The sequence below is a fragment of the Trichosurus vulpecula genome, chromosome 4 (assembly GCF_011100635.1).
Source record: "Trichosurus vulpecula isolate mTriVul1 chromosome 4, mTriVul1.pri, whole genome shotgun sequence".
Lineage (NCBI taxonomy): Eukaryota > Metazoa > Chordata > Mammalia > Diprotodontia > Phalangeridae > Trichosurus > Trichosurus vulpecula.
This window is the reverse complement of record NC_050576.1, coordinates 160,285,013-160,306,872: the sequence shown is the minus strand read 5'-3', so window position 1 is coordinate 160,306,872 and position 21,860 is coordinate 160,285,013. Positions and strand designations below refer to the sequence as shown.

The following is a 21,860-nucleotide window of genomic DNA, read 5'->3' as shown; positions in this document are numbered from 1 at the left end:
ATCTGTATGTGTGTATACATACACATACACACACATTTATATAGTGTCTTAAGGTTTGGAAAGCACTATACATACATTATTCATCAGATTTATGTCCCTGGAGTTCCATGGGCCAACACTTCCATTCACCTCAGCCTCACTCTTTATCCCTCCTGTGAAGGCCCAGGCACTGTCTGGTGATTCAATTTTAGTTTGGTCCCAGGAGTTCAGAATGCTACCTTTTAGACTTGTTGAGACCCTTTCCTAGCTTTGGTCACGGGCACTGGAGGACTCAGATGAATTGGCTGGCCATCCCTTATTTCCCAAACATTTCCACTTGACCCTAGGCCACTTAATTCATACCCACAGTCTTGTCTTTGCTTATCCTCCATGTCAGAGGTCCTTCATGAATCATTCTCCTCGTTGTGAGGTCCAGGCTCTGTTGGAAGGGAAGGGGGCAGAGAAGAGACCAATGATACTCTGGCTGGGGCCATCCCACCTTATTCTTAATTTATACTTCCCCTACACATTACCTTCATACAGGCTGTTTACGCCACTGCCTGCTGCCAGGTCCTCCATCCCCCTCCGAGGACATCTTCCTTTCTCCTCTTCCCTCAAGTCCATTCTATTCCTCAACTTCCCCCTCCCTCCTAAAATCCCACTAAGTGGAAAACACTTTCCTGGATTGATTCCCTTGGACTTGTCCTGCCTCACCACACCCCCACACCCCTTAATACCTAGAACTCTGTCTGGTGATAACATCTTTGTCCCATATTCCTTTACAGACTGTGCTGGGCATAGATCTTCCTTCTCTGAGGTCTCCTTTAATGCTCCAGACAGAGCTCTTTTCAGGAGTGGTGATCAGGATAGGGCAGAGAACTGCTTCTGCCTTCTACCTAGTACCTTGAACTCTGCTGCCAGAGGATTGCTGGCCCTCTCCAGGGAGGTGGTGTCCAAGCGTTTCTGGTAGCCCTCGAGCCGGTGTCGGTTCTCTGTCTGTTTCACTGCCTCATTCACATACTTAAGGATCTCTCGGCACTGATCCCGGGCCCGACACAGTTTCTGATACTCAGAAGTACTGCCTGTTAAGACAGGATGAGGGTAAAATGTTACACATCAGTCTCCAGAGGCAGCTGGTGATGTGATAGGTAAAGAGTCAGGGTTTGGAGTCAGGAAGACCTGTGCACAAACTTGGCTTCAGACATTTACTTAGCTGTGTAACTCTGGGCAATTCTTAATTTTTGTCTGCCTCAGTTTCCTGAATTGTAAAATGGAGATGATAAAAGCACCTGTCTTCCCTTTGTTGTTGTGAGGATTAAATGAGAAAATGTTTACAAAAAGTGACCAGCACAGCACAGTGCCTAGAACACCTTACATGCAACAGAAATATTTCTTCCCTTCCTTCTCCCTTCCCGTGGTATCTGAATAGACCCAAACATTATTTGGCCAGTCATTTTCCTGATCACAGATCTAGCTTTTCATTTCCTTGGGGTTGGCACTGCGTATCAGATCTGTATCATCTCTAGTCCCAAATACCTCAAACGAAAGGGTTAACTGAGTTTACTCTCAGGGTTCGGGTCACTGTTTGGGGACCATGAACATCCTTGCCCAGGAGCCAAATCAAAAATAAAAATATCCATTGCTAGAGATGGAGGTGAGAAGAGATGGAAGGAGTTGAGGGGACACTGGTGAGGAAAAGGAAAGGCCTGAAGAAAAACGGGAAAGAACCTAAATAACAAAGCAGGACCTCAAAGGTAGGTGTGTGGGGTGGTGACCAGAGTAGGGCAGGACTGCTTCTAACTTCCTTCTAGTACCTTAAACTGTCACGTCTAGAAAAATATGGCCAAGTGAGACAGCACCTATGTTCCTAAATCTAATGACCCAGATGCAAAGTGAGTACATGATATTCAAAGGAGAATAAAGTCCTTGGGATACCAGTGAGACTAACCATGTACCCTCCCCCCTCGCCCCCCAGCAAGTTTGAAGCCACATTTGTCTCCATTTTCTCAAATGATGATAATACTAATCCAAAACTATATAGTACTTTATATGTTTCAAAGTACTTTCATTTTCTTAATCTCATTTTGTCCTCAAAATAACCTCCTAATACAAGCAGGAAAGGTACTGTCATCCTGATATTACAAATTAAAATAAAAAAATAAAACAAAACATGTATGTGTCTTGTAAAAGGTAAATTGGCAAAGCCAACAAAAGATAGGAGAAGCTAATCCTACTGGGATTTGTGAAGATGGGCACCCTTGTGCTAGTACACTGTTTGGTAGAGTGATATGTTAATAAAACCATTTTGGAAAGCAATTTGGAATTGTGAAAATAAGTGACTAAAATGTCCATATCCTTTGACCCAAAGATTTAAGGAGGTCACTGATACAGCAAAAAGTCACCATGCACACCAAAATATTTACTGAGCTTTCTTTGTGATAGCAAAGAACTGAAAACAAAGTAGATGCACACTGACTGGGGATGGCTATGCAAATTACAGTATATGAATTAATGGCATGTTACTGTGCTGGAAGAAATGGTAAATATTATGGATACAGAGAAGTATGGAGAGACTTACAATGTTATGATGCCGAGTGAAGTAATCAGAGCCAAGAAAACAATTTGTACAATGACTATAACAACGTCCTACAAGGTAATCAAAAGTGAATATTGCAAAGTTACAAAGAACAAGTGTGACCCCAAAGAAGAGATATGAGAAGATAGCTCTATCCACTCCTTACTGAAGTGAAAGGTCCACAGGTAGGAAACACTGTACATGTTTTCATAACTTTTCTATGTATTAAGTTGATTTTTTTTTCCTTCTTTTTCTTTTATTCTTTGTTAAAAAATATTTTTTGTTGTATGGAATGGGTCTTTGGGGGAGGAAGGAATAGAGGGGGAAATTTAGTTGATCTAAAACCAAAAGATGTTAATAAAATTATCTTTTAAGAAAAGCGGAGCTGGGACTCACACCCACGTCTGACATCTTAGGTGAGTCGTCTCCCCTCTACACCAGACTGCCACACTCCCCCGCCTCCTTGACGCCACATTCCTACCGTCTGTGTACTTGATGATGTTCTCCAGCAGCAGGGGATACTTGGTGAGACGCTGCATCTCTGAGATGATCAGGTCCTTGAGCTGGAGGCGCCGGCACTGGGGATTGCTCTCGGCCTCCTGGGTAAGAAGAATGAGTAAGGAGGAATTTAAGTCACAGTGGGGAAGAAGAAGGGAGATTTAGAATACCATCAAGGCAGAGACAGATGGGGCAAGTGTTTAAACCACTAAGTAAGAGTTGTATCTCCTCTCCTGAAACAGGCAGAGGACAGTGATCTAAGGGAGTACTGGTAAGCTTCTTAGAGTAAAGGAAAATGATAAATCTTAAGAGGTTCTATTAAGCAGAAGGAAAGCCTGGAGTATATGGCAACAAGGATGCAGAATGGCTTGAGGACAAGAGATAGGTAAGGAGAAGACAGGCAGAAGAAGGGTGGACAGAAGGCATTACCTGCATGAAGAGTTGGAAGCGGCTCTCCTTACGCTGTTTGGTCTTGATCAATTCTAGGGCAATTGACTGATAGGAACAGAACTGTGCTGCTACCTGCTGGAGCTCCTCCCTGGCTGCACCATCAAACTGAGGGGACAGAATGGGCATCCAGTTCTGACATTCAGGCCTCTCAAGAGCCCTTCTTCCTCCCACATATCAGGACCTTGCTTTTTCTCTTGGCCTCCCAGCAGTGCTTTCCACCCCCCAGTCATGATCTGAAAGGGATACCGGGGGCATACCCTGGCCAGCATAAGGTCACTGATCTCTTTGATGACAGGGCCCTCCTCCCGGAGCTTCTTCATGGCCTCACACCAAGAATCTGGGAAGAAGGGGAGAGAAAATACAGATTCACAAAAGGCCCAGCTTTCATTGCCAGACTCTCTATGCTAAGGAGAAGGGAAGAAAAGAGAAGTATTCAAAAGTAAGAGATTGGGAATACAGGAAATGAAAGCAGAAGAGCCTGGTTTGGGGAACGAAAGGTGAACAAGGTCGGGAGGTGGTGGTACTGTGGAGCTAAGGAGCAGCACTAGGAGGTTATCAAAGGGCAGGGGCCTTAACAGTGGAGCTACTTACTATGGATTTCAATAAGTTCGGGCAAGTTAGGGAAGAGGCGGGCCAGCTCCTCCCGTGGCATCAAGTTTTCCTTCTTCATGCGTTGGTAGAAAATCAAGTCCAAGACTCGTAGAGTCCGAAGATGGGATGCCTCTGTCACAAACAGCTCTATGCCAAGAAGAGAGCTGAAATCACCTCAGGCTTTGGAGTCACAACTCCTTGATTCCCCTACTCTTAGGAGAAAAGTAGTAGTTCCAAATCCCAACCCTTTTTCCCTTATCAGAAGGTCTGATTTTCTACATCTTTGATTCACAAATTTTTATGCCTTAAGAGACCTTAGACTCATATAGTCCAACCTCCTTTAACAAATAAAAAAACTTAGCCCCAGACAGAGGAAGTGATTTTTCCACAGTCACCTAACTAAGAATGGGATTCAGTTCTTCTGACTCCTCGTTCAGAGAATTTCCCATTAAACTTCACTGCCTCCTTCTGGTGTTAGCATGGACCCCCAACCTCCAGAGGTTACCAAGAGACTTTTCTTCAAGCACTCTTAGTACCGAGGTAGAGTTCTTGCCCTGAGTGGGGAATAAGGATGGCCGCAGGATGGAAGACGAGGGGCAGAGCACAAGTCCTCACCATTGATAACTTCCTGTCGGTCAATCTCCCTTTGTGACAGCCCAGCTACCACATCTTTTCCCACCGTGTGCTGCCAGTTCTGGGCATCAGGCTCAGGTTCCAGGTCAGACAACTGACCCAAGTCATCCTCCAAAAGGTGAGGGAGAAGGGCATCTGTACAGTACCCAAGGCTAGGGGATTCAATGCTCCTGCAAATGATGAAGGGTTAGTGGTGAAGGATTCAGTTTATTTCTGCGGAGGAAGGGACCACACAGGGCCCTTTCCAGCTACTTCTGTGCAAATAAGCATCATTAGGGAGTAAGAAGCTAGGGCTGGGGAACAGAGGATGCTGAATTACTCACCTGCGGCCCATTTTAGGGGTGAAAGGTGGGGTTGGGTTCTCCAGGGACCTGGGGATGGAATAAGAGTTATTAGCATCCTATTCAAAGCACCAGGCAATTATTAGGATGGCTGCTTTAGTGTGTTTTTTCATCCCCTTTCAATCCTACCCACCTGGTAGAAAGGCTGGAAGCTGAGGATGAAGCCGACTGGTGGAGCCTAGTAGCCTCAGCAGCAGCATCCATATCCACATCACTTCGAGAACGGGGCACATTCTCTGCTTTCCGGGACTTCTTCATCTCCTCTCGTCCTTTCAGGCTCTCTGAGCGACCCAGACGAATTTCTGAACGTGAACTGAGTGAGGAGATGGGGAGGATTCAGACCTAGAAGTTGGGCACTTCTCTGCTCTGCACTTTCCAAGATCTGACCATCTCCTTCCCACTCCCATCCCTCAGAAGCCAGACGACAACCTCTCTACCTTCTCTGCATGGTCCACCTAAGCCCCAAAGGAGCAGACACTCTGGAATGCCAAAGGTCATCATGCCCTTCCCTTTGTCTGCACAAAGGCAACTCACTGTAGCCTAATTAAGGATGTACTCTTCTAAGACCTAACAAGGAGTCTAAAGGGGAAAGCAAATCCCTAGTGACGAAAGGCAAGTTCAGACTTTCAATGTGCTTTGAGCTCTTCATATTGAGGGACTAAAGGGGTAGTCTAAGACCCCCAAACTCCCCAACCTAGGAAGGTGTAGTTAGCAGAGTCCCTGATCAAGGACAACAAGGCCCAGCACCGTTCTCCTCACCTAGGATTATCTGTGGTCATTCTATTCATCCCTCTGCCTCTGTACAGGATAGTCCCCTCTTCTGATGCAAGCTGGGGAGGGACCCTCTTTTTTCCAAGACCTCCCAAGAAAAAAATCTTCTTCACTTGCCTATTCCAGGGCTTTCTGCCATTGCCTGTCAGAAAGTTCTCACTGCTTTCTAACTTTCCTCCTTTCTTGTATCTTAACAGAACTGTTGTCCCCTCCCTACTCATACCTTGGTTTCCCATTATGTCCACTATAATTGACATTTATACAGCATTTCAAATTTTGTAAATTTCTTTATATTGTCTCCTTTGGGCTTCACAGTGCCACTGTGGGGTAGTCCCTACAGGTATTATTCCTATTTTACAGACAAGGGAACTGAGGCTTAGAGAGGGTCAGTGGGTCGTCTATGACCAAGTATCATAATACTATACTGCCTCTCTTCTGGACAGTTCCCTCCTAGGCACCCACTCTTCTCCATCTCCTAAGTTTAGCAATAAAGCATCTCAAAATAGCAAGGAGTCCTTTGTTTTCTGGGATAGGGAGTGTTGATAAGAAGTTGAGGATTTGGTGTTGTTTTTCTTGGTGTTCTGTTGTGATCTGGACCCCATGACAGATGGTATTTCTGATGCCTATCTGCCCCAGGTCCCCAGCAACTACTGTGCTGTCATACATTTCTGTCACTGTTAAGACTGATCATTTGTACTCCATGTTGTACCCTAGGCCAAATGAATATTTAGGGGCCTCTCAAAATTTGAGCTAAGGGGCACCTGGGCAATTAGAGCACACTACTGCCATGAACTAGATGCTCGATAGCCCCTGGGCTACTACCTTCATCAACTAGTGTGAACTGGCATAGGGGTAGGGCATGGGTGGGGAACCTGTGGCCTTAAGGCCACATGTGGTCCTCTAAGTCCTCAAGTGTGGCCCCTTGACTGAATCCAAACTTCAGAGAACAAATCCCCTTAATAAAAGGATTTGTTCTGTAAAACTTGGACTCAGTCAAAAGGCTGCACCCAAGGACCTAGGAGGCCACATGTTCGAGGCCACATTCTCACCCCTGGGATAAGGGATGAACTGCCTATCTATTCCAACCAGCTCTGAGAAATCTGACCCAGACCCAATCTAGTTTCAAGACCTTTCTCATAAATACCCATGTATTAACTGCTTCAGCACTAAGAAGAAATCATTGGTGTTAGTGAGGCTACAGGGTCAAAGGTATGAGGGTGGCTTTCAGAAATCAGTTATTGGAGCTATTTAGGATCAATATGGCCATTTCATACCAGAAATCCACCTAATTCCTAAGCACTTTCAAGAGTATGCCTTTTAGAAAAGCTCAGATCCTTAAGTACTTTTCACTTTGAAATGTGTGCTACAAGTTTCTATCTCTCTCTGAGAAACCTAATGTCTCCATTAACTTCTATCTTCCACCTCCACCACTCTACTGAAAGTACTTTCTAGAAGTTCAACCAAGTAATTTCCAAATCACAAATCCAGCAGTCTTTTCTCTTTACCTCTTTTCTGTATGTTTTGACATTGCTGGCTACCCTTCTTTAAAATTATTTCCTTCCTAAACATCCATTCTGCACTATCCTGGATTCTATCTCCTTGACTCCTCCTCTGGCTCTTTTATCACTTCCCATCCCTTAAGTTTATGTGTATGACAAGTTTCAGTCTTCTCCTCTATCTTTAAACTCTCTTCTTGGAGATATCTGCCCCTTTAAAACCAATCCCAGTAGTCCTGCTTGCCTTATTGCTTATTGGATATTTCCACTTGGATAAGATGACATTTTAAAATGAACATGTTCAAAAAAGAAATCATCTTTGCTTTCAAAATCAGCTCCTTTACTGACTTCTCTGTTTCTGTTAAAAGTGCTATCATTTCCCAAGTCACCCAAGTAACCAACCTCTAAGCTCCCAATATTCAATCAATCACAAGGTGCTGGAGTTTCTTCCTCTGTGCTCAGAGACCCCACCATGCTCCCCAAGTTCCCTCAAACTGATCAGAGACACAGGTGGACCCTCAGAGTACACATCTCTTCTAGCAGGCTGAGCCAGAGATTCCTCATCTGCTCCTTCCTCAGCATGAGAAGCTAAAAGGAAAACAGGTGAAGAAACTAAGCAAACTGTTCTTTGTCCTCTGTCTTCAAAGACCACAGATGTGGTACTCATTATAATATTACCTTCTGCTGTGATTATGCAGATGTGTTTTCTGTATCAAGCCCCAGAATATTTTAAAGCTTCTTAAGGTAATCCACAACTATTTAAATGAATTCAATCTAATAAACCACACAGGAAAAGGCAAGTGGATAAATTATATTTATCATCCAGACTATGATCTACTGGGTGCCATGTTCTAGTCCATCTAGACATACATCTTGGATACTTGGGCAGTGGACTGCGCCTGGAACCAAACAGGACAACAGATGCAGGCTTGACTGAATCTGGAAAACTGCACTGCAATTTCAATGATCCTAAGCTGCTCCTGAAATAAAAACCCATCTTTTAACACACTATTCTTCCAGTGATGCTCCATGACCATGAGTCACGGAACAATTCAGTCTCGAGAGAATCACAGCTGTAGATGACCCGAAAGAAGATGGAGAGACATACACTGGGCATCAGCAGGCAGCAGTCAATGACCATGAGAAGAGACATGAAAAGGAACACCCAGAGCTGCAAGATCAGAAAAAAGTGGACTGGTCTTGCTGAAAGAACAAAGGATAACAACAGAGAGATAACCAAGCTGCTACACTAGTAGCCACTAAGTGTAAAAGACAGAGCCAAGCTACCAGCATGTCAGGTTCTTTCCATACAAATGATCTGTGGGAGAATACAGACAAGGTAAACCAAGGATGAGAAAATGCCGTGGGTTGTGATTTGCACGCGAGAGGGAGCTGCCATACTGATAAGGTTATAGATCCACTGTAGTATCAAAGCAGCTACTAAGCTCTAAGTTCTTGAAGATGCAGACTGTGTCTAAGACACTTCTGTATCCTGAACATTGAGTCCAGTACAAAATATAGTAGAAAAAGCACTGGACCGCAGGTTCTAGTCTCAACTCTGCTACGGACTTGCTATGTGACTTGGACAGGTCGACCTCTTTAATTTTTAATCTTTTTTAACCTTTATCTTTTAAATGAGGAAACTGAACAAAATGATCTTAAAGATTGTTCTAGCTCTAACACTATAATTTGTGGCTCCTTTGTCATGTCTCATATCTAGCCTTTATTTCTTCCCACTACTATAATGTTCAAGATCATATCTCTTTCCATTAGGACTACTGCAATGATACTCCAACTGATCTCCCTGCCTCCAGCCTACCCTCTAATCCACCTTCCATACAGCCCCAAATTAATTCTCTTAAAACACTGTTTTCATTGCGTTATCCCACTACTCAATGGCACCTTACTGCCTAGAAGATAAAACTCCAAACGTGGCATTCAGGGCCCTCCGGTCTGACCTGAATCTACCTCTGCAGCCTTCTTCCTCAGTGTTTTCCTGCAGGATCTCGTGCTCACTCTTGAAGCTTCAGCCTAGACTTCCTTTCCTCTATGAGCCCAGCCTAGCCCAGTCATCTCAACTCTTCTCTCTATAACACTACCTCCTACGTCTACTTCACTTACACTATCACTCATGTGTCAGGACTTTTCCTAACCAGATCCTGAGACCACCAAGGCCATCTATGAGGAATGGCTGAAGGATGCTGAGCCTGAAGAAAAGGAAGTGTAGTGAAGCAAAGCCTGCAGCACTAGGGGCCAGGAAATCTGGGGCTACCCCTTGGCCACTGTGACCTTCTGGGCCTTAGTTTCTTCATCTGTACCATGAAAGAGCTGGACTGGTTGATCTCCAAGGCCCCTTCAAGTTCTAAAATTCTATGATTACAACTTTATTATCTGAAGGGCTATCATGTGCAAGGGGATTTAGAATGACCCTATGTGACTTCAGGAAGCAGAACCAGAATCAATATATGAGAGTTACCAAAAGGCAGATTTCAGCTCCATATAGAGAAAGAACTTGATGACAAAAGGGACTATTCAGGAATCGAATGGCTTTGCTTATAAAGCCGTGAGCCTCCATCACTGACAAATTCACCTACAGGCTGGATGATGACTTCATGGGGATGTTCAGATGTTCGGGTGCTGGGAGACTATTAACATTTTTCCTTCTCTTTCACTTGTTTACATATAAACCCAACCCTGATTCTGATTCATTTCCTTCTCTAAGGGAGGAATTAAGGTAAAGGAATAAAGTCACAAGTGATAGGGTTTTAACTGGAACCAAGGCATCCTAGTTCCTGGTCCTCCCCATCTTCGGTCCAGCAGGGCAATAAGCCTGTCCCTCTAGCCACTTAATACCTTTCACTCTCCAGCAGATCCTCAGGGAAGCTTCCCGTGGAGAGTCGCTGCATTCCAGGTTCAGGGGAATCATACTGCTGGTTGTTCTCAAAGTGCTGGATGATGTTTCTCACATTGCCAGGTTTGACTAGGGATAGGGGAGAAGTAAAGTAAAAATTCAGTCAATGATGCCCTCTTTTCTCAACAGGGACTCCTCCCAGATTCCTCATTTCTCTCTCTCAGCCAATGAGACAAAGCCAAAAGCAAGAGCAGTGGATAAAATGAAGCCTCCACTATGATTTTCCTAAAGGACATACCCAAGTAAGACTAAGCAGAAATGCCACAAACATATTTGTATATCATCTATGTGCACTACTAAATGAGGCCATTCTTGCCTATTCGCAGACATTTTTCAAAAGCTGCCATTACTGTTAGGTCAAAGTTTCTTGATCTTTCTCTGTTGTCTTTCTACCCCTTCCAACTCCCAACCTCTTTAAATTCAACTCTTTATTTACCACAGGTAAAGCAGAGAAGGATAAAAAAGTAAACACCTTGAGCCAGGAAAAGAAGAAAGGATTATGCCAGGACTAGAGACCTTTCTCCTGGCCATTTACCTTCTAGCCCTGAGCCAAGCAAAACTTATAGATAGCTGTTCTATTCCAGAAAAGTAGAAAGAGACAGGTGAGAGAAGGTGTGCATAGAGCCACCATAGATGTAAGGGTTGTGGAGAATTAAGACCCATACTACCCATAAATAGGACTGTTATTAGCTCCCAAAATTTAGGAAAGGGGATAGGAAATCATTCTAGAAGGTTGACTAGCCTGGCTTAGGTGTCCTAATGATTCTGATTGGGGCTAGGCTACTTATACCATCACAGGGAGATGACTCTTTTATTTGGGACTTGTGGGAAGTATGGGTAAAACAAGAAAGAAAGAATATCCGAAGGATTGAGGCCCCAACAATGACCATACCAATCCACGTTCCATATAGCCACATTCCCAAAGACCCTATTACCTAACACAAACTCACCAAACTCCATTACTTCTCGTATCAAAATTTTAAAAGAAAAGTTCTGATCCAGAGAACACTAGAGGAAAGAATTTGGTAAGCTTCTTTGCTTCTCATCTTTTGGGGCAGGACAGGGATAATGCCTCTCTGCATCCACATACAAAATGGCTTGTATGTAGGTGGAAGAGTTAAAGAGTCACTCCCAAAGCAGCATCTAACCAGGAGAGGAGATTCCAGACACGTATTTTCTGTTAATTCATCACTTGGATATGTACATAGGCCTTTGTGGGCTGGCCAGGGCTAGCATTCCTCACTCTTCCCTGAAAAGAAGGTGGCAGCTAAGTTATATGACCTCTTTAAAGTAATCTAGGCACATTTCAAAAGATAAACTCATTGGAGTTTATCCAGAGTTTATGCAGTGTTAATCCTACCCCCAGGAAAGTGCAAGTTATCCCCCATATGGTATAGAGTACAAGGTACAACTATCTTCTGGGGGATAGTCCCACCCTGGCTGTGACAAGAAATAGGGAATAATCAAAGAAGTTATGTCCCTAAGAGATCTCTGAGTCAAATGAGCACTACCAGAGCAAAAGTAGGTAGAAGGAAATGGGAAGAGGAGGGCAGAAAGAAATATGCTAAATGAAAGTTGACCACATGTTATCAAATACTGATTCTTTTTGCAAAAAAAAAAATAGTGTCAGTAAAAATTAGAAATAATCATCTAAAAATTATTGTAGTCAGTCTAGTTTTTGTTACGTTATATTCTAACACAAGAAAACTGAGAAGCCTGGCGGCTTTCTGGAAATTCAGAGAGTCTGGCATTGAGCGAAGCTGTGACAAAAATTAGAGTCTGAAGCGTTCAGCAGATCTTTTCACCTTATCCCCTGGAGAGGTAACACTGCACAGCGCCATCTCCCAGAACGATATAAAACAATGGTTTAAATGGCTTATTCTCTAAGTCCAATGTCATGTTTACAGGGGAAATATGTGCTGAGAATTAAGTGTTTGGATTTCAGGGGCTTTTATGATCAACTGCTGCTGATCAATCAGGATCTGGAGGTAAAGGTTTAAAACAACCCCTCTCCCCCATCTTAAATAAGCAGAACAGGTAATGTTACCCTTGCAATACAGCTTCCATCTCCCCATTCAAAAAACTATTCTCTCAAAGATCATGAAAAATCTCTTAATTGATAAATCTAGTGGCTTTTCTTGAGTCTTCATACTTCTTGATCTCTTAGAAACTTTTGATACTGCTGACTGCCATTATCCCATGCTTCTCAGTTCTTGGGGCACTGACTTCCTTCTTCCTATCTGACTATTTCTTCTTAGTCTCCTTGCTGGATCATCACTAATCTTCTACCCTCAAACCTGAGTAATCCCTGCCAAAGGCTCTGTCCTGGGTCCTCTTCTCTCTTTACAACTTCTTGATGAAGTTATCAACTCTTATGGCTTCTATCATCATCACTATGTATATTACCTGAATCTGTATGGTCAGGCCTAATTTTTTTTCTGAAAAGTAATTCCAAATAGCCAACTGTTTGTTAGACATACCTAACTGGATATTCCATAGATGTTTCAAACTCAGTGAGTGCAAAAGGAAATTATCATCTTTCTCTTGAAACTCATAACTCACCCATATTTCCCTGTTTCTGTTATGGGAACTACTATCCTTCCAGTAACTCAGAGCCACCCTTGAATTTTCCCTCTCCATTAACTCCCATATCTAATCAGCTGTCTGATTCTACCTCTGAATCTTCTGAATGGGTCTCTTTCCCTATACCCACACCTAGCCGACCTAGTCCAGGCCCTTACTTCCTCTGGATTACTGAGTCTCCTAATCAGTCAGCAGCTTCCAACCCCCCCCCCCCAATTCATATTCCATGCACTTATCAAAATCATCTTCCTCAAGTTTTGAGTGTGAACATGTTACTTGCTAGCTTAAAAACCTCCAGGGGCTCCCTAATCTCTCTAGGATAAATGACAAATGCTTCACGTGGAATACTTCTTAATTTCATGCACCATAAACTCCTGCCAAAGTAATGGCCTGCTTGCTGTTCCCTTAGCTTAGCATTCCACCTCCAGTCTCAATCTTTATACAAGTTATCCCACATGCCATGACTGCAAGGAGTCCCTTCCTTATTCCCACCTCTGATGATTCCTGGTTTCCTTCAGAGCTCAGCTCTTGTAAGAAACCCTCACTCATCTCCCTTGGTGTTGGTCCTTTTCCCTCTTCCTCCTGCTATCATGGCTACACTTATCTATAAAAGATAAGCTCCTTAAGGTCAAAAAACTACTTTTGACTTTTGTACTCCTAAGACAATGGTTCCGCACACAAGGTAGGCATTTGAATTAACTAAGAGTAATAACACCATCTTCAAAGACAGTGATTTCATGGTACTGCTGAATATCAGGAATTTTTCCCAGCCAACTGGAGGAAGTCTGGAATTCTAATTGTGGAATTTCATTACACTTTGCACCCCAGTCCCATGCGGGAGCACTGGACTCAGGAGAAGCCCTCCTCAGGGCTCTGCCACCACTCAACTGTAGGACTTTCCCTCTCTGCTTCTTCACTAGTAAAATGATTATTGTGGGGTAGAAGGACGGCAGACTCACTCACTAAAGGATCTCTAAAAGCCCATTCTAGCTCTGGAACCTCAATGAAAGATATGGTTTTGCAAAAACCAGGAAGAATAGGACCTCTGGACAGAAATCTCCTTTACATCTGATGCTGTTTCAGAAGCTGGTCTTGCCAAGGAAGAGCTACAGTAGATGAGAGAGGTGACGAGACCTAAAGGGACAGGTAAAAGGCAGAACTTCCAGGCTATCTCTATAAAATAGAAAGGGACTGCCTTAATCCTAGACCCCTGGGCCAGGTAGGGGCTCTGAGTGGTTGGGAACTCCTTCTGGGCAAAAGGGAGTGCTTGGTTGGGGGGGAAGGCAATAGGAAAGAGAGGATTCAAAGATGAAACGACTGAACTCAATGAAAATCCCAAAAGAAAGTGGCCCTTTTACCACAGGGGACATGAAATACTAAAACAAAAAACAAACCACGAAAAGTCAAATTAACTCTTTAAGAATCAAAACAAACAAAAAAATCACATCAAACCAGAAAATTAAAATAGAGGAGCAAAATGAAAGATGACCCAGAAATGATTCCCATCTTCTCTGTCTTTCCACTCTGAGAAGGCAATTTTAGTCAGAAAGCTCCACCCTTGTCCTTTTCTCATAGCACCCTTCCCATCTCTCATTCCATTCATTCCTTGGGGGCAGAAGAGTAGAGCAAACAAGCAACGAGATGAGGGGCAGGAGAGAAGGTAGAACAGCAGTTCCTTCCTAACACCACACATACGTAAGGTCAGTTAAGTAGAGGCGGTCAGCTTTGAGATCCCTTGGGGATCAGGCCATTGTCAAGACCGGCAGCATCTCTGAGATGGAATCAACTCCATCAAAGGTCTAAAACTGACCTAAACTTCTGAGGATCTTCTGTAGCAGCGACACAACTCAGGGTTGAGGAGAGTAATGAGGGCGGGGGGGGGGGGGAGTTAGCACCAGCAGACAATACTTTTTCCCCCCCTTACACCCGCCGACCCAAGGAAAACCATAAGTTGAGCCTAGGAATGTACTGGTTCAGAGAGCTTTTCAAATATCTCTAATTTGACTGGAATTCTTGAATCAAATACCTGGCTCTAAACGATTCCTTCTAGTTCTAAAAATCTCAAACAGATGTAACCTGAGGTGAGACTGAGAAGTGCTGAAGGGAACCTGCCAATTCACAGAAGCAGGGTACTGCTGGCTTCCAGCTTTCAGGAAAATGGGAGCAACCTGGATACTCACTGTTCTGAGAGGAACTTTTAGGCTTTCCAATGTATTTGAGGATGGGGTTCCGCTTCTTGTCCTCCAAAGCATCCTTTTCCTTCTTGGCATTGCTACTCTGCTGAAATGAGAAAGAATTATTGTGGGACTGTGGTTGGAAAGCCACAAGAGTAAGCTTTGCCAGTCAATTCTCCCCCCAAGTCTGATACTGACTAGAAAATGGTATGGTAGATGTCCATGTGCACTGATAGTTATGGGGTGACAGTTAAGTCTTTATTTTAAAAAATGAGAGGAAGTAAGTTCTGGGGTATTCTCATCTCCTACCAGTTTGTCAGATGCCTGTATTCAAATTTATTCCAAGGCTAAAAAGGGCTATCTCTGGGGTGGTTGTTAAATAGCAGCCCTCTTTTAGCCCAAAAGTAGTGATAATTTAAAAAGAATAATCATAAGACTTTCTTAAATTCCTCAAAGAATATTTTAATGAGAAAATAAAGGCCATTCACCACATGTTCTCTCTTTTCCCCTTCTCTACATATAGAAAACCTTGACATCATCCCCCACCTCCTAAAAGGTGGCCATTCTTGCCAAGGCCAAGACCTTTCCATGCACCCTCGACCCCATCCTCTCCCATCTCTCCAGCAAGTTGTCCGTACTTCTTCATCCAATTCTCAATCTCCACCTACTGGTTCCTTGCCTGCTGCCTACAGACAGACCCAGGTCTCCCCCATCCTTAAAAAACTCACTTAGCTCTACTCTCCCACCTCAGTTACAGTACTCTAATTCTTTCCTTTCACAAACAAACTCCTAGAAAAAGCTCTCTACTCTACTCCACTTCTTTTTGTCTTACTCATTTCTCAGTCCTTTGCAGTCTAGTTTCTGACCTCATCATTCAACTGAAACATCTTTCTCCAAAGTCACCAATAGTCTTTCAACTGATATATCTGACATTGTCACAGCCAGGATATATCTGACGTTTTGTATTCTTGACCTCTCTGCAGCATTTGACACTCAACCACACTCTCTTCATGGATACTCCACTCTGTTTTTAATGAACTGCTCTCTCTTGGTTCTCCTTTGACCTTTTTGACCTCTTCTCAGTTTTCTTTGCTGAATAATTATACATATCCCATCCCAAGTGTGAATGTACTCCCAGGCTCTGCCCTAGACCTTCTTCTCTCTACACTGTGACCTCATTAGCAATCGCAGGTTTAATTCCCTTCTCTATGCCTATGACTCTTAGATCTATATACTTAGTCCTCCTCTCTGTCCTGAGCTCCACTCTTATAGCAATCAACAAGTATTTATTAAGTGCCTTGTGTGTCAAACATCATACTAAGTGTTGAGGATATAAAGACAAAAATACAACAGTGTCTTGCCTTCAAGGTGCTTACCTCTTCTACCAGGAGAAACAACACGTACATCCCTAAGTCTATTCATAAACATAAGGTAATGTTAGGAAGAAAAGCACCGAGGGGTTAAGGAAAGGTCTCATGTTCACAGTGGTACCTGAATTAAGTTTTGAATTCTAAGAGATAGAAGTGAGAAGGCAGTGCATTCTAGGCATGGTGGGTAATTTGTGCAAAGGCATAGATGGAAAATGAAGTTCTTCATGTATGAGAAACACTAAGAAGGGCAGTTTCCCTAAAATGTAGAACCTGTGAAGGGAAGTAATGGACATTCTCAACTAGATATTGCAAAGGCTTCTAAAATGTATTATGTCAAAAACATACCTCAATCTTTTTCTCACAAACTTACTCCCTCTTTTGAAATGTCCTTCATTCTGTTGAAAGCACCACTATCTTTTCAGCTATGTAGGTTAACAACAATGAAATTAATTTTTCACTCTCCTTCACCCCAAAATCTAATTGGTTGATGAATCTGGTTTCTACCTCTCTTTGTTTTTGTATACATGACCACTGTGCCATTCCTGGTTTTATCACCTTTCTCCCAGACAACAGCAATAGTCTTCTGATTGGTCTCCTTGCCTTAAATCCCTCCCCACTCCTAACCCATCCCCAACATATTTGCCAAGGTGATATTACGATAAAGCACAGGTCTAATCATTCCATTTTCAGACTCAATAAAGTTCAGTGACTTTGTATTACCTCTAGAATGAAATGTAAACTTTGTCTGGGATTTAAAATTCCTCTCAGTCTCCTTTGCTGGATCTTCATCCAGGTCTTGCCCACTAACTGTGGATACCCCCAAGGCTGTGTCCTGGGTCCCCTTCCCTTCTCCCTCTATACTATTGTACTTGAACTCATCAGCACCCACAGATTCGGTTTATCATCATTATACAAATAATCCTCAGATCTTCTCATCCAGCCTTAATGTTTCTGCTGAATTAACTCCAGCCTTGCAACTCGAAACGCCTTTTGAAACATCTCAAAATGGAAATTCTATAGACATGGCTAAAAGTGAACTTATTCTTTCTCCCCCTAAACCAGGGGTGGGGAACCTGTGGTCTTGAGGACACATGTGGCCCTTTAGGTCCTCAAGTGCAGCCCTCTGACTGAATCCAAGGACCCAGAAGGCCACATGTGACCTCGAGGCCGCAGGTTTCCACCCCTTCGCCTGAACCCTTTCCTTTCCAGGCTTGCAACCTAGGTATCATCCTGAATTCTTCACTCTCTCTTATCCTCCACATCCAATCACTTATTAAAGCCTATTGATTTCATCTTTGCAACACGACCCACTGGAATTCTTTTTCTCCCCACTGATACTGCCACCACTCTGACTGCCACCACTCTTGTTACCTCACACCTGGACTCCTGCAGATACACTTCTGATTGATCTCTCTACTTCAAGTTTCTCTCCACTCCAGTCCATCCTCATATTCAAAATTATATTCCTAAAGCACAGGTCTGACTATACCACCACTCCCTTTTTCAAAATTCTAGTAGCTCTCTGTCACTTCTGATATCAAATCTATCCTGTTTGGTGTTCAAAGCCCTTCAGAAATCAACCTTTCCTACCTTTCCAGTATTCTTTCACTTTCTTTGCTCCTTTCCACACACTGACATAGTCGTCATCATTTCCTAACTCAGCACCTGTTTGATGCCTCATGCCCAAAACTCTCTTTCCTCATCTTAGCTGAAGTCTTACCTTGTCAAAGAAGCCATTTTCCAAGTTTAACCTTGGTGCTGTCCCTCAAAGATTATCTCCATTTTATCTTCTACATATCTTGTTTGTTTCTACATAGTTGTTGGCATGTTGTCTCTATTAAACAGTGAACTCCTTTAAAGAGGTTTCTAAGCTCCTCTGCATCTGCAGCACTTAGCACAGTGCACAGAAGATAATACATGCTTAAAAAATGCCTGTTGACTGACTTCACAAACTGTCTCCAGCCTACCTTCCTATTTCTAACCTTATTATATTATCATTGCTTTTTATGCAGGCTAACATCTGGCCAAGCAGGCCTCCTACCTATTTCTTGTTTCCTGTCTCTCCATTTTTGCCCAGGCTAATGCTCATGTCTGAAATGCCCTCCCTCACCTCTGCTTCCTAGAACCCCTAGTTTCCTTAGAAGCTTAGCTCAGAAGGACCACTTTCTGTGTGAAGCCTTTCCTAGCCTGCACTTTATCTCTCACCATTTCAGGAACTCTCTAAGATCCTAACTAGCAGAGATAGTCACCATTTGCACTGGTAGAAGAAGGTCCTTCCCAAGAACTCCCTACACCAATGAAATCATAGGTCTGGTTAAAAAAATACTCATACATGGAGCAAACAAAAAAACCCTATGGCACTGTATATACTTTTTGCAGGTCCATGTTATCTAACTCAATAGAATGTAAGCTCTGAGGGCAATGATAAAGAAACAACTTCATTGCTGCCTTTGTATTCCTGATGTCTAGTACAGAGTAGGTACAGGATAAATGCCTGTTCAGTTTTCAGATGAAGAAGTTAAAACTATCTATAGTCATAAGAAAAAATGCTCCAAATCACTTTTGATTAGAGAAACACAAATTGAAACAACTCTGAGGCACCACCTCACACTTATCAGATTGGCTAATATGATAGAAAAGGAAAATGAAAAATGTTGGAGGGAACGTAGGTAAATTGGAACAGACTGCTGGTGGAGTTGTGAATTGATCCAACCACTCTGCAGGGCAATTTGCAACTATGCCCAAAGGGCAACCAAACTGTGCATACTGTTTTATCCAGCAATACCACTACTAGGTCTGTATCCCAAAGAGACGATAAAAGAAGGAAAAAGGACTTACATGTACATAAATATTTATAGCAGCTCTTTTTGTGGTGGCAAAGCATTGGAAATTGAGGGGATGCCCATCAACTGAGGAATGGCTGAACAAGTTGTGGTATATGAATGTAATGGAATACTATTGTGCTATAAGAAACAACAAGCAGAATGATTTCAGAGAAACTTGGGAAGACGTGCACTGATGCAAAGTGAACAGAACCAGGACAACACTGCACACAGTATCAGCAACACTGTGTGACATTCAACTATGAATGACTTGGCTCTTCTCAGCAACACAGTGATCCAAGACAATTCCGAAGGACTCATGATGAAAAATGCTATCCATCTCCAAAGAACTGATGAAGTCTAAATGCGGATGGAAGCACATTATTTTCACTTCATTTTTTTTCATGTTTTTTTTTCTTTTGGCCTATTTGTTCTTTTACAACATGACTAAGAGAAATGTTTTACATGATTGCACATATATAACCTATATCAAATTGCTTATCATCTTAGGGAGGGGAGAGGTAAAGGAAGGAGGAAGAAAATTTGGAACTCAAAATTTTATATAAAAATGAATGTTAAAATTGTCTCAACATGTAATTGCAGAACACAAAATACCATTTCACAAAAAGAATAAATGCCTGTTTACAAACTGGCTAAAAGATCACTGCCCAGGAACACTAAAATCACCTTCTTAGTCTTGGGGAAGAAGGGCAGCCACTTGTCCTTGTCAGGGATAGCCTGGGACTTCTCTGCTGTGGAGGGCCGTGCCTCTCGAAGTCGGATCCCAGCATGGCTCATATAGGTGTTAAGAGCAAAGTCCATTGAAACACTGCAAACGAAAGGATGGTCAAGGCCTTCTGGTCTCAAAATCTGAGCAAGAGTTTAGCTTGCCAACTGCATGTGGTAAGGTCAGGGCTTTGTTTTGCCTTGGGACTCAGAACCTGCCCTGAGAAGGTTCCCTTGGGAACAGTGAATGTGGAAAAAACCTGCAAAAACCTTCTCTCTCTTAAGGCAGAATGGCGTACAACTTTTCCAGATAGATGGAGGGAAGTAAATCAATACTAATACCTATCACTTTCACAGAATTTGAGAGTGAGAAGGGACCCCAGAGTCACCTATTCCAAACTGCCCCTGCACAAGAAGAAAAGACCTCAATAGAAGGAGCTAATAATCTCCACCTCACTGCCAGCCTCCCCAATGAAGACTACTAATGTCAGTCTCAGAACAAAGGAACAAAGGCATTTGAGGTAAAGCATGAGGTCTAATGTTTGATTAGGGTGCTTCTTTCAGTTATGGTTGGGGCCAGACCAGTTACTGGGAGCTCCCCGTTCTCCCCCAACCCTGGCACTGAAACATAAAGAACTGGAAGAAAAGCTGTTGGCAGATGAAACTTTCCAGAATTCTGAGGTTAAAGTCAAGTCTCAATAATCTGTAGGTGAACTACCAACACCATGTATACTATCTGCAGCAAACATTTTATCTCAGACTGGCTTCCTTTTTCCCTCCAGCACACTCCTGCTTCCATGGGAACAAAATGAATTTGTGTTTCTTGAATACACACACTCATTCCCCCCTTAACAAATATGCTCGGGGATGGCAAATTCAGATCCATACTATCCAAAGGAAAAAAAAATCAGCTTTAGTGCAAAAATAGAGAAAATCAACATATTTTCAAAGTAAGTAGATATGATTGTTGTCTTTTAATTAATACTGACTTCTCCATTAATTCAGACAACCAAGAGTTGACTGTTACTATCATCAACATACTCGCTTTTCAGTGAAATAGAAGTGGGGCAGGATAGAAGTACAGAGCCTTCTGGAGCTATGGAAGGTTAGACAAAAGAACATTGAGTTTTAGCTTGAGCTGGCCAGATTTAATCCCTAGGCAAAAGAATGGCATAGATGACCCCTCCAACCTTTATGACCATGAAGGTCATTTAGGACTTAAACTGAGACACTGAACAGCCTTGGAATTTTCGTAGCTTTTACCCAAAGACAAGCAACCTGGAAGGAGGCAAAAGAGATGTTCAAAACCAATGGCCCTTTAACAGCAAGACACTACCAAAGGGCAACGTCTGGAGAATGCAAACAGAGAATGCCAACTACTTACTCACCTCCGGTCTTCCTCGTACTTGGACCTGCAAGGAGAGAAACGGAGGAAAGATGACTCAGGCAGCAAGGCAGTGCTGGTCTATGTTCAGCAACTGAAAGGAGAAAGGCGGAGGATGGAGAGGAGGGGGAGGGAATCATTTTGATAGGAAGATCAGAATCATGGCGATGGAGACAGCTTGGGGCTCCGGGGGTGAGAACTGATGCCTTGGAGGCACTCAATAAATATTGGAAGATGATCATCATGCTTCTACCACCCTAGCTAAAGGAGGAGAGAATACAGCAGAAGTCTTTTGCAGGGCAATTCTGTATATGTCTAAGCTACTGAAGAGTTATTAGGGAAGAAAATGCCCTTTTCCATTTTCACCAAGGACCAGAAGAGAACTGGGCTAAAAGTGCAGTGAAAAGAGATGGGTTGGGAAAAAATCTTCAGAGTTGATTCAAAGACAGCTATTTAAATTGTTAAAGGCCAAAGTCCCATTATCATAAAAGAGTGGCTTAATTTGTTCCACTTTATTTCTATGATAGCCGTGGATCTCACATGGATCGCATTTCTG

The 21,860-nt window shown here is 42.9% G+C and overlaps 1 protein-coding gene across 4 annotated transcripts in view; it reads right to left on the bottom strand.

The window, feature by feature from the left end:
* Positions 1 to 21,860, bottom strand: part of ARHGEF11 (Rho guanine nucleotide exchange factor 11) — a 153,190-nt gene that overhangs the window by 10,357 nt on the left and 120,973 nt on the right. For 3 of the 4 annotated variants that reach the window (XM_036754388.1, XM_036754387.1, XM_036754390.1), the window contains 13 exons: positions 21,309 to 21,332; positions 19,882 to 20,023; positions 15,009 to 15,108; positions 10,188 to 10,314; positions 5,201 to 5,380; positions 5,050 to 5,097; positions 4,709 to 4,896; positions 4,094 to 4,240; positions 3,760 to 3,839; positions 3,482 to 3,607; positions 3,036 to 3,153; positions 883 to 1,061; positions 343 to 418 (listed from right to left, as the gene is read on the bottom strand). In XM_036754388.1, coding sequence (XP_036610283.1) covers positions 343 to 418; positions 883 to 1,061; positions 3,036 to 3,153; positions 3,482 to 3,607; positions 3,760 to 3,839; positions 4,094 to 4,240; positions 4,709 to 4,896; positions 5,050 to 5,097; positions 5,201 to 5,380; positions 10,188 to 10,314; positions 15,009 to 15,108; positions 19,882 to 20,023; positions 21,309 to 21,332 — 1,535 coding nt within the window. The remainder of the gene's footprint in view (positions 1 to 342; positions 419 to 882; positions 1,062 to 3,035; positions 3,154 to 3,481; positions 3,608 to 3,759; positions 3,840 to 4,093; positions 4,241 to 4,708; positions 4,897 to 5,049; positions 5,098 to 5,200; positions 5,381 to 10,187; positions 10,315 to 15,008; positions 15,109 to 19,881; positions 20,024 to 21,308; positions 21,333 to 21,860) is intronic. The other variant, XM_036754389.1, reaches the window with a different exon arrangement.